Raw genomic sequence first — 16,347 nt, forward strand, 5'->3', positions numbered from 1 at the left:
TGGTATCAAAACGGCTTCGTAAACCTGCTCCTTGTGTACTGCACAGAGGAAGACATCGCCACAAAGCCCTTGTACATACAAAGACATTTTATTGATGTCACAACACATCTCGGATTATACATAAAGTGCCATTACAAACATTTGCATGGGAAACAAATAATGGCATGAGCAAATTGTGACCATACCTGCCCTAAAAAGGGACAAGGGAGATTGAGATTGTCATGGCAAAGAAATAAAAACACTTCTACAGTTTTATAAAGCACCCTGTTTATGTAAAGGTGGAATGTTCCTTAATTACATCAGATTTTTCATTAATTTACTTATAGGTTTAGCGTGACAAGGTTATTAGAGTGGAAGTTGCCTTGTTTCTGTATCCAGCTATTATTTGAATCAAGTGTGAAAATTCTTAAGAAAACCTGAGGCATTCATTTAGATTTCCCTTTTGAGCATTATGACTATCTTGCTTCCTTAGTAAACAGTGTACACAGCCTTGAATCAACCTAAATTACAGTGGTATTGTTAATTTTGCTTCATTATCCAACTCAAAATGAATGACTTGTTTAAGAGTCCCTTCTTCAACTTATATTAAGAACTAATTAATTCTTGGGAGTTCCATAATTTCACTTTTGAGATTAAAAAGAACAGCATACTCAAAAGATTTTTTAGAATCATTTCAAAATACAGTACAGATTGCTTGGCAGTTGGACACAAGGATACTTCTTCCACTACCCATGTTGAACAGTCATCAAAAGGCTTCAATCCATAGTTTTTATTGTAGTTAATTGTAGAGTAGAACTGTAACCATTAGGAAGCATGTGTGTAATGATAGAATGAAAGTGACAATTTTACCATGACTTGCAATATGCAAAACTTACATGAAACATCCAGTTATCACTGTACCATGCTGTTCTGCTTTAGATTCTTATTCAGCACTCCCTACATCAATAAACAACAAAACAGACCACAGTCACACAAGGGTGCTTCATGTTCTTTTTCTGCATCTTTCTCCAGGACCTTTATTGGCCTCGCATACACCTTCCACCGCGTGTTGTAACGCAAGAGGGGAGGCCGAGGTGCTTGACAGAAAGCTTACGCAAGCGCAGACATAAGGAGAGTCAGAAGGAAAGGAACGTGACATTCGTGAACGTGATTTTCTGTACATAGAAAATGCATCGCTGATTATTAATGTCTCACTTCGAAATAAAATACTTAACATATAAAAAAATGCACCAGAAATGCCTAAACAAGACTTTCATAGAACAAAGAGTAATTTTGTGAAATCCCTGTGTGCATGTCTTTGCTGTTTTTGTCCTAGTCCAGCATTTTGTGTTTCTGTAGGTGTATGTAAGAATGAGAGTGAGAGAGAGAGAGAGAAAGAGAGAGAGAGAGAGAGACAGAGTGAGTGAGTGTGAGAGAGAGAGTGAGTGAGTGAGTGTGTGAGAGAGAGAGAGAGACAGACAGAGTGAGTGTGTGTGTGTGTAAACAAAAAGTCTGGCCAGTGTGCTTTCAAGACTGGTTGAGTGCAACTCCATTTGCTCTTATATAGTTCCTTGATTGAACCTTACATTCCCTCCTGAGCATGAGCTGAAAAATGTGAGAAAGCTATCAGAAAGACTCAGATGTTATCAGACCTCCATGTCTGGTGGGCCTCCACCTCCTCGGGCACAACCAACAAGAGTTCACAGTTCTTCCCTCGAAGCTGGTGACACAAGAACTTCCTGTGACGACATCAAAATTCAGGATTATAACACGAGCACATGAAATCTCCCAACTGAATTTTACAGAACTTAAACCTCCTTTAACAAACACTTGAAGTATGATTCCTTTCAAAGTACCTGAGTTCATCAGCTGTTCCAATGGCATGAGGACTGCGTAGTTTTGAATCCAGGTTATAGTAGACTCCTCCCACTTCCCTCACTCCAATCCAGTGCTGTCGTTTGAGTGGCAGCCTTAGAGGTCCCCAGCGTAGGTTGGATGGCACATTCAAAATGAAGCCTGTCACATTTGGCAGGGCAATACTACAAACATCCCTGTGGCAAACAAAAATTCCAAATTCCAAATATAAAGAAGCACTTTCAAATTTACAGAAAATTAAACCATAGCTCTGACAAAGAAACTACCTTCTTTTGTCCCACCAGACAGCTTCAAATCCACGGGTCTGCAATGCAGCCATGATAACGTTCACATCATAGTTGCCATTACCCAACATGCTCTTCTTGTGGGGTGTTACCAACGTGCTTGGGGAGAGCCTGTGGAGTAAGAAATAAACCTGAATGTCCATGAGAGAAAGAAGTAACCTATTTACAAACTTATGCACATCAGAGCCATTTCTAAATGGAAGTGGCATGAAATACTTTATCAGTAAATGTTTGATCCCCTAGATGTAGACAGGTAGCAGTCTCTGAACTATGCATATTAATTACACATGTGCACATATCATTTTTAAAAGGTGGCCTACTGGACTATTATAGGCCAAGAGAATTATGGTCTACAGAATAAAACCAAGTATCCTATATACCTAGAAACACCATTTTAAAATTGTGCTTTTGTTGTTCTTTGCCTTGTTAAAAGAGAAAAGAGAAAGACAATAGCAAATAAATATAACAGATAACACGCCACCATGTGGCAAATTTCAGTTAGTACACAATTTTAGTTGTCAGTTGGTTTGTAATCTGAACTACATCACATTGACTAGTGCATGTCCCTAACAGTCTGAAAATGGCTGAACCACCCTTTAGTTTACTACATACAGAACAAGGGGTAATTTAATACACTTTAAATTTCATGGATGAATTGGCTGTGTCTTCCTGCTGAAAACATGATCCAGAAGTCCTGCTAATAAGTTTCTAGGATCTCCTGGAAAGGCAAGGTATTAAAAGCTGATGACCTAGATTAAATGTAGGATACCACTGCAACTATATGTTCACTTTCACCAACCTCTGGTAAATGTCTTGAAGTGCATCTCTGCTGAAGGCAGCACCGTCCTGGAAGACGTTATTTAGTGCATGCAGGGCACACAACTCTCTGCGCTGCTTCTCATGGTAGATGGCAGTGGGTTGTGGGGGAACAGGAAGAGTTCTGGCATGATGCCCTTCATCAACCCCAGGACCACAGCCACTTCCATCACCTTCACCTTTCTGCTTGCTCACCTTCCATGGCATACAGCCCAGCTCCTGAAACCCACCTACCCCCCTCCCCTTACCAGAACATGGCGCACTCCCCATTGCTATGGCTACTGCGCCACCACTGTCATCTCCACAGCAACCACCCAGCAAGGGGAGGGGAAGGTAGCTACAGCAAGAAAAGGTAAGCCAGTTCAGTGTATCTACTGAGAGTATATGAGTGAAGATGAAGAAAATATCTGCCGATGGCAAAACCGTGTAATCTTATTGAAGTCAGCACTGTTATCCACTTTCTGTCTTCTCCATGTGGATCTACCACGCAGACCTCCTCAAGACCGGTGTGTCCACTAGCACAAAGTAGTTCTTTCCATTTTGGTTAGGGTCAGAGGAAGCAAGATAACATCCAACATAACACACAGAGGTAAGTGGATGAAACCTCTGAAGGCAAGGGAACACTTTAGCAGCAAAGAGGAAGTCACATAGGATCTTGTTCTAAAAAACCTTAAAGAGAAGGAAGAAAACAAAATGACAAGTGATGATTTATTATTTATTCTTATTAGTTATTACGGTTTTCTTACTGTTGAAATGAAGCAAACAGCTGATATGGTCCTGCTTTATTGAAGTTCACTGCTCTTGTAAGAAAATGAATTTACAAGTTAGCATGATTTCTATTTTTAAGCCAATTTAGAGAGGTTTTAGTATCTGCATGCTGGATGACTGCTTTGAGTAGTCACCCAAAACTTCCTGCTGACTGAAGACACACTTGATGTGATGGGTGCTACATAAAACACGGTAAGAAAAAAAAAAAACGTTTTAAACACTCCTCATCGTTTAACAACTAATTATTTGCACACACGACGTATAACTGACACACGGCAAGCTGCATTTAGCCTTGTCCAACACATTATTCAAACCATGTCAAATCATTTTGTCATACTCTAGCTACGTGCTATCCGTTTGATATCACTTAGCCTGAATAAAGCAGCATAGCGACAACATGGAATTAATCCTTCTTCCCACGTACCTCTGCCTTTACACGACTCTGTGGATTCTGAGCTGTCCCTCCACGCCTGAAATGCTGTTTGAACCTCTTTTCCTGAGCTTGTTTTTTCCTTTGTTTCTCACTTTTCCTTGTAGCTCCGTATTTCAACATGAGCATGCGCAAGACGTCATTCGCTTTCTGCTGGCTTGTCAGGCATGCGTCACGAGTAACCTGCGTATTGCAGTGCCGCCCTTGCGACGACAAGCTTTACCTCTCGCTTCGCTGCTCTCCCCCAGGTTTGAGATACGCTCGTACGTGATGGCGAAATCTTTTGGGGTGGTACTTAACTCTGTACTCAGGATTGTTCGAAGTTTGTTACTGTGATGTGCACTTAACTTTCAAAAGCAGGCGCGTAACACGGCTGTCAGTGCATTCTAGCCTACTCACTCCTTCGTTGCTCAATGTGTTAAAGAATTTGAAACAAAACAGTAACATTTATAGCATTAGGTGTAAGGTTAGGCATGAAAGGTTATGCATTTGGTGCTTGCAATACTCAATATGTGTCCAACAACCATAGTCTATGACCTACTATCTGATTAGTGTTCATATTCCTAGACAACTGTTTATATCAGGTTGTAGACCTGATAGTACCATCAAGGGTCTATCTATCGTGTCCAGTTGAGTGAAACGTCCACATCAGACTTGTAGGGATCAATGGAGTTGCTTATATATTTATATATAAATGTAATAGCATTGTAATTACATCTCGTGTTCTCATCTGCTCAGGTGGCCTGGATGTTAACGAATTGAACTCTCTAGTCACACGTGGTCACACATGGACAATCTTTCTCCACAAGTGAACAGGGACATGGGACTGACCCCTTCAGTTTACACAGTCGCTAACTGCACATAGCTATCCACCTTCCCCATCATCTAATGGGAATTTAGCAAGAACTAAGTTGAGTGGGTAAGTGGGTGTTGACACAAGAGAGAAGTTGTATGACCTTGGGCAAAAGTCAGGATTCTTAAATGGGACTTCCACTGATTCATCTTTTTTTTTTTTTTTTCCTTTCTCTTTTTTGCACACTTGGCTAATTAGTAGTCAGGACTATTCAAAATGACAGATAGAAACTAGAATATGAATATTTTAAGGCCTCTGAAAACTACCTTACAGAACATTATGAGATGGAGTTGTTAAGAAAACGTTGCTTGATGCCTAGCAAGCTGTTTAATGATAAATGTGTTGCAGACAAAAACCTAATGTTAAACCAGTACATGCAGGCAAAGGAGAGATATGTAGGATGCACCAGAATATCTGATTTGAAAGCATTTCACCAATAATTTACCATTATCTAAAGACTAAGAAATCATTCAAATTTAAAATTCAGATGTACGTTTTTACAGTATACATGTATGTTTAACAACACTCCAGTAACTACAATCTGTTTCAGTTAATATTAAGATGATTGTGACTTTAAAATAGGTGAATTATTAACTAGTTGCTGATCTAGACAACGAGTGGGTGAGGGCAATACAATGGAGGTATAAACAGGCAAGTTTTAATTTGACCTAATTAAGAAAGGTAGGCTTATCTTTTCTGCTTGACAACCATTAACTTCCAGGTGACAAACATGTGCCCTAACCCCCAGACCAGTGGTGCTCCCTGGCACTGCTGCCAGAACACACCCTTCTGAGGGACGACACCCATATCCCAATGTGCTCGTCATCATTGGTGAGTCTCCATCACACTGCCCTCTTCTCTGGGGAACACACCCCTTTGCTTCAAAGATTTCATGTGACCCTCAGCCATCGACCGTACAGCTAGGGCGGTCCTATAACCATGGGCATGCTGCCCTCCACATTTGCTATGTGGTTACTTAAAACAAAAGCCAAAAAATAAAAATGTACTCATTTTTTGAAGTTGCAGGCCAAGGTGCTCATTTCTCCTTACAGACTCCTAAGAACACAGTATTGGCCAGTAATATGGCAACACACAACTTCTCACTGCTTGTTGGTACTGTTCTTAACATGGCATATTTTATGCCCACAATTATTATTAGAGCTTATTTTATTTCGGTACTAGAATACACAACATTCCACTTTCAATAAATATCCGCCTTTGACCGCAAGACCCTCCAGAGAATAGTGAGAACAGCTGAGAAGATCATTGGGGTCTCTCTTCCCTCCATCACAAACATCTACACAACACGCTGCATCTGGAAAGCCACCAACATTGTGAAAGACCCCACACACCCCTCACATGAACTGTTCACCCTTTTGCCATCTGGAAGAAGGTACCGCAGCATCCAGTCCTGCACCTCCAGAGTGTGCAACAGCTTCTTCCCAGAAGCCATTAGACTCCTGAACTCTGGCTAACTCCAATCCCAATTCAGATTCCAAAAATGGGCACTTTGTGTACACACACACACACACACACACACACACACACACACACACACGCAGTTTTGCATCGAACTTCACAAAAATAAAATATGCACTTCTGTTGCAGTCTTGCACATTATCCTACTTGCTGCTAGAGTGCTGTACTAAACCAGCACTGTACTCTGAACTGTTCTGGCTGCTACCGGTGACAGCTATGTTCAGTATAGCATGTCACTGACTCCTATGCACAACTCACTTTACATATTCCCAGTACTGCGTACTGGACTAAATAATTGCACTGTCTATTCATTCTGTATTTGTCCTGTCCTGTATTTATTATTGTTTATTTAATGTTCATGACATTTTGCACTATATTGGATTGTTTGCACTTGTGTAGCATGGCTGTAGCACTGTTGTTTTGTGTTGCAGCATGGTCCTGGAGGAACATTGTCTCGTTTTTGTTGTGTACTTGTATATAGCTGAAATGACAATAAAGCCTCTTTGAACTTTGAATATCACAAAAATGCTTAATGAATTTAAATTTTATTACAAACAGAAGTGTCAACTTCTACTACTTATTACGCCCAAATGCTTAAGTACTATAAAACCCTTATTTTACATACTTGCCTTTTATTTCCTCTGAGCTGTCTTTTCAGCACTTTTTATTTTACTTACTTTTTTACTTACTTTTTGTTTTAATCTTTACCTACATTGTACCTAAAGAAAAGTGTTATTACTCACACTTTCTAGAAGAATTAATGCAAAAGTTTTAGTAATTGTGTTTACATTATTACTTCAGTATTGCTAAAGTTCTTTAAACTTTAAGGACATGCATAAAGATTAATACGAGTAGTGAGATTTATGATAAGGGATTATAAATCGGACACCAGATATCAACAGCCACTATAATGGCAAAAGGGTCCCTCCATTACACAAATAAATGTACATTCAAGATGTTACAGGCATAAAATCTACTTCAGCATCATCTTATTAATTAAGCTGTGCCAACAAGGCTTCTATAAGTTCCGCTTTCTTAGTCCCTGTGGTCCGCACTCCAAAATGTTTGCAGGCATCTTTGAGCACAGGTACCGTGAGCTTGGACAAGGTGCCCTTGGCTACATGAGCTCGCAGCTCATCTTCTGATATCTCCACCTTTGGCTTCTTGTCAACAGCTCCCTCAGCGTCAGCTACGGACAAAAAGATGGAACGTTTTAAGCCGAAGAGGCAGCAACCAACATGGGGCATGAATGCATGTTACCTTTATGTTTCACAGCCGACCAGATCCCCTCACCTGGTTTCAGAACCCATCAGATCCCCTCACCTGGTTTCAGAACCCATCAGATCCCCTTACCCTGTTTACGTTTAGCTGCAGTCTTGCTTTCTGGGTTATAGTTGGGTGGATAGACCAAATCTTTGAATTCTTGAACTAGAGGACCGAGGCGATCATCCATCATTTTTACCTTTGGCACTAGAAAGGGGCAAAGATTAATATGGATAATGCTTGAGGATAAAAAGTTTATGATTCCTAAGAGCACAAGTTATGGGTCATGGGGACGGGGGGGGGGGGGGGGGGGGGGGATGGTATGGTAGTGTTAATTCACAGATGCAAAAACACTTACTAGTAAAGTCCTCAATGGCTTCAGGTGCACACATATCCAGGGCCAAGGCCTCCAGATTCCTGTAGTGCTGCTGCAAAACTGGATTTTCAAATGCATCACTCCTGAAAATACATAACATAAAAAAAAAATAAATAAAATGAAGACAGCAAAAATAAATAAATTTTAAAAATGGAAAAAAAAAAGGTCCACCAGATGGAAAAACTACTAGTAAGTACTAAGGGAAAATTTTAGTCTCATTCATCCAAATGTTAACAACCTCTTTTTGAAGGTCTGCCAATTTTTGTGATGGCTGTTTAGACCCAACTGTCATAGCAAAATGTAAGATAATAAACACAAAGGCAAAGACAACACCTGTATCTGAAGCGGAGTTTATGCACTATTTGTTTCATCTTGTCAACCTGCTCATCAGAGGCTGTAGGACAGTCATGCACATCCAAAGTGCGTTTATCATCGGCATACGGTAAGTAAATGGCATGGAAACCTGAACATACGGAAATTAAAACATGTTTATAATAATAATAATAATAATAATAATAATAATAATAATAAAAAGATATCTAAGAAATTTTTCTAATTAAATATATTGTAGATTTTTAAAAATAAATGTAACATCGTTTGTAAAAGCTGATATCTTTCGGGAAAGCATCCTTGAGTCTGAGAAAGGTGCTATATAAATGTAAATAATAATAAAAACAACAACAATATGCCTTGGCAGGCACAACAGTCCTGCAAGTTATCCCCATTGTATATATTAAGATGTTTCTGTCATAATTAAACATTACCCGCAGGTGCAGCCTGGACTTGACTACTGTCCAGAACCTCTCTTTGGGGTATCAATGCCACAAAACGAGGTGGAGTGTTCAGTTTCGAAGTGTATTTGCAGAGTGCAAACACATTTCTCTCACTACACTTCTGCAGCAGAGCTGTGAACACACAGGAACTCCCTAGAAAAGTATCACGGTATGGAGGTGAAAGACAATTAATGAGTTTCAGGGATTGAAAAAAGGTGCCTCATCACTGATCACGTTAAACTTAACCGACATTTCATAATTTCCTAAAACTTCTCAGAGCAACAACTAAGAAAGACTTGCCTGTGACTTGCTCCTCTTCAGGATAAATGAAGAGTGAAGGCCGTATGTGGTGGTGCAGTTTCAAACAGTCCATTGGCTTAAACCCGATTAAGACCAGGCCAGGATCATCAAACTTTTTGATCTCATCCACCTCACCCTTTTCCATCACAATCTGCTTTTTTCCATAAACCTCCAGGACACAGATTTAAAAAAAATTGTATAGGCTCATACCTAATAAATAATAATAAAAAAGACATTTGTGCTATTACCTGGGCTCTTTTTGTATCACTGGGCAGAAGCAGGCTTCCATTTTGGGTGTGAAATAGGCGGGTCTTGGTACGTACAGGTTCATTGGTTTCTGCATACAGCCTGACAGCTTGAGGTTTAGTGGCTGTTTTAACCAATAGGTATACTCCCACAGCGATGTTCATCCCATCTCCCAGGGAAAAAGTCAATCTTAAGACAAAAGATGTGCAAAACCAGAATATCATTTCTGTGAAAATTAACAAGGGGGAAATTGGGTAAAAAGCCCAATATTGATATGCTCCAAACGTAGACCGATTCTTTTCATAAAGAAAGGAGGGGGTGTGATTACAAAACGTTTGCAGACTGAAGAGTATACCACATTTAAGCAATTTATATAACGTTCAGTGAAGTTTCATATATACTTGTTGCAAGACAAAAATGTAGCATTCACCTGCTCTGAACTCTCTTCTTCATCTCTTTAGCCCTCACCCTGTTCTTTAAATCCTCAAGTTTACCACAAGGTTCAAGCTGGAGCCCAAGCTCACGCTCATCCTCAGGGGGGCTTACAATGTCACAGAAGAAACAGGAAACATCAAACCCTCCTGGTTTTTTAAGATGCATTAAATCTATAACCACTCCTGTGGGGAAAAAATATGTGTGTAAACATTATGTTATACATGTCATACCAAGATCCAATTCAACAACAGATGTATCGCCCATATTCTGTCAGTCTATTTATCTCACCTGTCCCTTTCAGGTCAGCAGCCTTAGTTCGAGCTCGTATGTCCCGTGTACTATCCCCTCCGTGAGGGTCATCTCTACAGGTGAAAATCATGAGGCGTTTGTGAGAGAGCCGTAGCTTTATGTCACTGTATAAGTTGTAGCAGCACCACAGAGCGTCTCCGAGGGAAGTCTGTCCACTGCCCATGGTCTCTGCTGCCAGCTGTGCTCCTTCCTCACCCCGCAAGCTATCAATATTTTGCACCCGCTGGGCACCTTAGACAAGAAAATCTCCTTAGACAGGAAAATCACAGAAATCATCCATGTGTATAAACAACTTTTGAGGTGTGTTAAAAGTTTCCCACCAGGAGAATCCAGGTCATGGTAGACATAGACATGTTTGAAAGTGTTTCTTGGGTTTTTGCTCTGCTCAGTCCCATAAAACACCAATGCAATCAGGTCTTTGTCACTACTTATGATTTTACTGGTGTAAACACTGCGCACACACTAAAACAACAGAAAGAAACATAGAAATACGTTTGCCAGTGAAAACATTTTAATGCAAACAGGGCCGTTTAACTTTGAAAAGACGAACTTGTGCAAACCTGCATGGTCATGTCAAAGTTAGAGGGCTCCCCATCTTCCCCCTTGATGAACATTTCTTTAGATGCATCCACTAAGAACACCAAGCTGTCACGCCCACTGCTCTTATAATCCCCTATTTAAAAAAATTAATGTGAGGTATTACAGGTTAGTAATGAGTGAATCGAGCAATTTTGCAAAAACATTTTCCGTCTTAAAGAGCTATTTAGATGGGTAAAAACATGACGCGTGCTAACCAACGGATTCTTCTCCTTCTTCCTGTTCAACCTCATCATCTTCCTTCGGGTAGTAAGCGTTCCAGTCTGCCATTTCACTCAAATACCTCGTCACCCTGCTGATTACAGGAAAAACATTTAGGAGTATGCTCCTCTCTACTCACTTTGTACTCACTCAAAGAGCGGGATAAATGATAACTAAAACAAGTTCGCTAGATAGGTTAGCAGAACTGCAAAACCCCGCTCACTGCCGGGTCTAGTGTTCAACGATTTGAGTGACTATGCTGCTATCCAATCAATGTGAAGTAATGAAAGACCTCCACCAATAACATGATCACAATTACATCTACCAATCAGATTGCTTGTGGACATGTATAGGCGGGTAAAAACTGTCGAGAAAAACAACTCTAAATATATACAAGATATACTGAACCTACAAATTGCCCATTGATATGTAGAAGTTGGCTAGAATCACATTTTCCCCCTGTAAAGTGGTATAGGATTTTGAAAGACCGCACGAAATTAGGTTTCCACGTATTTGTATCTTAGACTGCCGTCTACTGGCGTGGAGTATTAAAGTCGCCCCTCATTTTAAATCACGTTCAGTCGGTGGGTAGTCTGTTGGGTTTATGCACCAGTGTAGCTGTTAGTGCGTGTATCCTTAATCCGGCAAACGAATGTAAAGTTAGTTGCTATTTTTGACTTTTAATTTAGCCATCTTGAGCTAGCTCTCTAGCTAGTGGTGATCCCGAATAAAACCCGTCTTACTCGGAGCAAACCTTTAGCTTATAGTGACAGTTTGTTTGTTAACCTAACCTAGCTACATAGCTGTAGTTAGTCTGACATTCATCTTGAACGTAACTTCGTACTTATCTGACTGTCTATATCGAGCCTAGATATCCAGCTAGTTTATCGAATAAATCGTGTCCAATGATGGGTGATCAGACGACAACATACGACGTGAAGCTCTATGTTTATGACTTGTCAAAAGGACTAGCTCGTCAGCTGAGTCCCTTGATGTTAGGTGAGTAACTTTTCAGTGATCTAGTTCAATGGCAGCTATTTAGATCACTCAACAGATAGCTGGCCTCCTACCTGAACCTAACTCGTATTATCTATTATCTTATTATTTTGTCCATAGGGTAGGATGGCTTACTAGCCGGCTAGTATCATACTTAGCAAGCTATGCTAGGTTAGCTAGCGTTAGATAACTTTTGAGTCAGCCATTGCGGTGTCGTTTTCGGTACGCGTTGACTGTTGGCGTTGAAATGTCCCTTGATTGAGAGGAATGTATTAAAACTCAGTTTCAAATGTTTCAATACTTTAGGAAAACAACTCGAAGGAATATGGTAAGTATTCGAAATTAAGGTTTTTTAAAAAAATCTTTTTTTATTTAAAATTAAAAAAATATATATTGATGCGATTTTGTTAACTAAAGTAATAACACTACGTGTAAAGGTCACCAAAAAGTGAAAGTCTGGTTTTAAACCTAGGCACACCTCAATAGTGATCCATGAAGAGGAAGTCTTCTTCGGGGGACAGGGTATATCCAGCTGCCCACCAGTAAGACGTTACAAACTCCCCCAAAGTGTCGTGTAACACACTAGTATTGTTTTCTTCAGTTACTGTAGGTTTGTGTAAACACGTGAAATAATCTGGTGTCTTCGGTATATGTAAAATGTCAATATTATAGCAATGAACTTAAATAGCTGAGTCATGAGTTGTGAATATTTTTGTGTGTGTTTTTCATTGATTCAGGGTGGTACTTTATTGGGAGAACCTCATTTCATAGTAGATCTAGGAAACACTGAAGTGAATGGGGATATATTTACAGAATACCTTTCATCTCTGGCCGAATCCACATACAGGTTTGTGTATTCTCCCTTGCAAATGTGTTCGCCAACAGATTTTACTATATTTCACATGATTTTTGAAATACATCTGATGGTAGTTTTGCTTTTTTCATCTCTTTGTACAGAGCTGATAGGTACCATCTTTTTGAACACAACTGTAACACCTTCAGTAATGAGTTGGCCCAGTTTTTAACAGGAAGAAAAATTCCATCATATATTACAGACCTGCCATCTGATGTGCTTTCCACGTAAGACTCTCACTTTGGTTGTGTTATTTTACAAGCTAAATGCTGTCTTTCCTCAGAAAGAAATCCCATCAATATGTCAACATGTTTTTAAAAGTTCTAAAAATGTGTGCTCTCTGCAGACCTTTTGGACAAACACTGCGTCCTTTTATCGAGTCTGTCACCATCACCCCACCTGGAAATGCAATGAATGATCACTATGGAAAGAGGTAGACTTCACTTCATAGGAGAGTGCCTTTATAACACTTTGAATGAGTGTCAACTCCTGATGCTGACCTGCCAGTGTGACACAGTGGGCCTCATGCAAGAGCATTTGTGTATATTACAGTAAATGTGAGTCTGAAATGATCATAAATTAGCAAAACAAACAGCTCTGTATAAGCACAGACATTCATGAAAACTATTAATTGGCATATTTCACAACCACAAATTGGCTTATATGGCCAAATGTCCGCTTCTATTTCTCTCATTAATAAAAATGCTGTTTGAGCATAAAAAGAGTAACTTTCTTGCATCTACAGATTATACAGCCTTTATAAAGCCTTTAGAGATTCTAAAGCCTTTATTTCTTGCTGTCACAGAAAAAAAGAAGGTGTGGTTTAAACACTTAAAAAAAAAAAGATAATCAAATACCTGTATGTCAGATCTGAAGCAATTAAAACATTTGTTTGTACTTAGGACATAATTCTGCCAAAGAACATTTGTGAAAACGGCAAGCTCTTTGAAATTGCTCATTTAAAAATGAATGTTTGTACAAGTATAAGCTTATAAATTTTATTGAAGCTTCAGGCAGCAACAGTTTAATCTTCCAAGAACACATTTTCAATGTGTTTTCCTAAAAATAAGTATAAAAAAGGTTGGTTCTCTCCATTAATTGTTGAAAAATAACATTCCCTACATTGCACTCTCATCTGATCATATACAGTTATTCCAGTGGCTGCCATGTCCTTGTGTTACTTGCTTGTATTCCATAAGTTAGCTTTATTTCCAAATATACACTATAAATTTAATATCCAAAAAATTTCCATAATGTCCTGATAAAGTAGAAGGTTTAAAGAATGTGGTACCTTGACAATGCTACTACACTGATACCGATACCAAATATTAATATAACACATAATGGTAGAAATAGGACTGTATATTGCTCAGGTTTATTTATTTATTTTTTAAATAAGTGGTAAAGCATAATTGTCCTGTGTCATAAGTGCACTTCTCTGCCAGATTTCATCTTTCCATTCTCCAGTCATGATATCTGTACATCTGTCTTCATGACTAGTTGATTCCTATGCTAATGATTTCTTCAGTTTACTGTTTACTCCATTCATTCTACATTGATTTATTGATTCTGGTTCTTTCCTAGCACTGGCCAGATAAACATTATCTCTCCTTACACTTAACTTGAAACAGTTTAAATTAAGTTTATAGATAGGTTTGCAATCTCTCTTTAATCTTTGCAATTTTTTGTCAAAATGTGCTGCTTCACTTATGGAGGAGCTTTTGGAAAAATAATTGAAGTTAAAATGCCTCCATCTCCCAGAAGAATGGCTGGAAGGATGAGCTGCAGGTAAATTAAACAGGTCACAGTTTAAGATAATGGATGTCTTGAAATACACGAGTGACAATATAGTGAAAAATAATGGAGTAATGACAGCAAAACAGTGTTCTGTGGCACCTCTTCACCTCTTATCAGTCAGAAAAGACATTTTGTTCATGTTGATATACCTGCCCATCATGTGTTTTGTTTTTTTGTTGTTTTTTTTTTGTTTTTTTTGTTTTTGTTTTTTCATGCTAGTAAACTGTCACATTGTTCGAGCTGCTGTTAACTAATGGTTCCATTGCTTACAAAGTTGATGTAATAGTGATTTACACATTTAAATACTTGTATTTGTGTCTAATGATTAATGGGATGCTTTACTTTTGGTTTAACTAGAATTTGTGTAAAAGAGAATATATTAAAAATGGTTTTGTTTCTTTTATTTGAATTAAGATTTTTCTTTAATAATATAAATATAATCCTCTGATGCTCTGATTTGCAAAATCTGGATACTTATAGTGTAATGATTCAAGTGGCCACTAAGGGGCAGAGGTAAACTACTGTGTTTTATATTTAAATTTACAGCTGGGTTAATTCTGAGACAAGGCAGGCCTTACAGTCATCAGCATTATTTAGAATGATTAAAAAGTTGACTGTAATATTTACTGATACATACATTAAAGTTTCTCTTGAAAGCTGAAGTTACTTTTGTATAACAACCTGCTATAGTTAATAAATGCAATTATACTTGGCAATGTTGCTTATATAAGCCTGTTAAGTGTGAAGTGGTATTTTATTTCCTCTCTTGCTCTCACTTTCAGAGTTACTAGTTAACTACACACATTTCTGAAGGCTTGAGTGTACATGAGAAGGCTCATTCAGCACAATGTTCTTTGCAGTGGAAAAACAGTATATCACACAATGAAGTATCAACTCATTTGCTGAGATATTTTGGAATTTTTTCAACAATCAGCAATCATTAATTGGTAACCTGCTGGATAATAAGTACCATCAAAGCTGCTGTTAGGAATTGCTAAAACAATCCTGTAGCTGTCATGGGACAAACGGCGTTTAACAGGGCGCAATGAATGTACGTATTGAATGTTTCAGTGGTGCCAGTTTCAGCAGTTTATCGTTCAACTAAGCATAAAAACATAACTGTATTCCTCTGGAAATTAAAAAAAAAAATGTAGTTTATGAACAATTTTGAACTAAGAAAATATGCCACATATCTGAAGTACCTTAAGGCAAAAAAGGTTGGTATATAGAATAAAAGTAGGTTTTGCCAGCAACTGTCTCCTTTGAAGGTAGCTACGATGAATTGGATGGTACATTTCCCTCATGTAAGATCATAGTATTAAACTTATTTGTTTCTCGAGCAGTGGGGGATGAAGAGAGCCAAATTTGTGCATATTCACAGCAAAAGGGCCATTAAGATATTGCTAAGTGAGGAGGAAGATTATGATTCCTGGACACTTGAGGGGATTTAAATTAAGAATTAGTGTACAGATAAGATGGCAGGAGTATGGTGTCATCCTTTGTTAAAATCAGAGATTAATAGTTTAGCATAACTGACAGGTTGATCTGACCTTGGATAGAACTAGAAGTAATACCCAATTTAAACATGCTTATTACTGATCTCAAACAAATCTTAAAATTATGTAATTAAAAGCTAATGGCATGTATTTGCTTGATTTGTATAACACAGGGAAGTGTATATTAATATATATTATACATGCATTGAATTGGGTCATAA

General features: G+C 38.6%; 3 protein-coding genes and 1 long non-coding RNA gene across 5 annotated transcripts; 2 read left to right on the plus strand and 2 right to left on the minus strand.

Moving 5' to 3' along the window:
• Positions 1–69: 69 nt before the first annotated feature.
• On the minus strand, positions 70–4,269 carry josd1 (Josephin domain containing 1). Of its 2 annotated transcripts, XM_027006099.2 has the most exons (6): positions 4,147–4,269; positions 2,938–3,623; positions 2,121–2,249; positions 1,836–2,030; positions 1,632–1,718; positions 70–936 (listed from the first exon to the last, which is right to left on the minus strand). In XM_027006099.2, the coding sequence occupies exons 2-6, from the start codon at positions 3,222–3,224 to the stop codon at positions 927–929; spliced, it is 708 nt and encodes a 235-aa protein (XP_026861900.1). In that variant the 5' UTR covers positions 3,225–3,623; positions 4,147–4,269; the 3' UTR covers positions 70–926. The 2 variants fall into 2 exon arrangements, with proteins under 2 accessions (XP_026861900.1, XP_026861898.1); XM_027006097.2 differs by lacking the exon at positions 70–936 and having other exon boundaries at positions 1,413–1,718; positions 4,147–4,267.
• A 71-nt stretch (positions 4,270–4,340) lies between these two features.
• LOC118242410 lies at positions 4,341–6,294 on the plus strand. The gene is made up of 3 exons (XR_004776845.1): positions 4,341–4,400; positions 4,891–5,071; positions 5,727–6,294. It is a non-coding gene; the product is annotated as an uncharacterized LOC118242410 (long non-coding RNA).
• A 705-nt stretch (positions 6,295–6,999) lies between these two features.
• xrcc6 (X-ray repair complementing defective repair in Chinese hamster cells 6) lies at positions 7,000–11,216 on the minus strand. Its single transcript, XM_027005964.2, has 12 exons — positions 10,981–11,216; positions 10,747–10,859; positions 10,507–10,648; positions 10,166–10,417; positions 9,873–10,059; positions 9,445–9,631; positions 9,197–9,365; positions 8,888–9,049; positions 8,457–8,586; positions 8,106–8,206; positions 7,838–7,954; positions 7,000–7,673 (listed from the first exon to the last, which is right to left on the minus strand). Exons 1-12 carry the CDS (start codon positions 11,051–11,053, stop codon positions 7,477–7,479), a joined length of 1,830 nt encoding a protein of 609 aa, XP_026861765.1. The 5' UTR covers positions 11,054–11,216; the 3' UTR covers positions 7,000–7,476.
• A 305-nt stretch (positions 11,217–11,521) lies between these two features.
• On the plus strand, positions 11,522–15,360 carry desi1b (desumoylating isopeptidase 1b). Its single transcript, XM_027005959.2, has 6 exons — positions 11,522–11,983; positions 12,287–12,308; positions 12,453–12,522; positions 12,718–12,827; positions 12,938–13,060; positions 13,180–15,360. Exons 1-6 carry the CDS (start codon positions 11,890–11,892, stop codon positions 13,268–13,270), a joined length of 510 nt encoding a protein of 169 aa, XP_026861760.2. The 5' UTR covers positions 11,522–11,889; the 3' UTR covers positions 13,271–15,360.
• Positions 15,361–16,347: the final 987 nt, after the last annotated feature.

Source organism: Electrophorus electricus, chromosome 14 (genome assembly GCF_013358815.1).
Source record: "Electrophorus electricus isolate fEleEle1 chromosome 14, fEleEle1.pri, whole genome shotgun sequence".
NCBI classification, from domain to species: Eukaryota; Metazoa; Chordata; class Actinopteri; order Gymnotiformes; family Gymnotidae; genus Electrophorus; species Electrophorus electricus.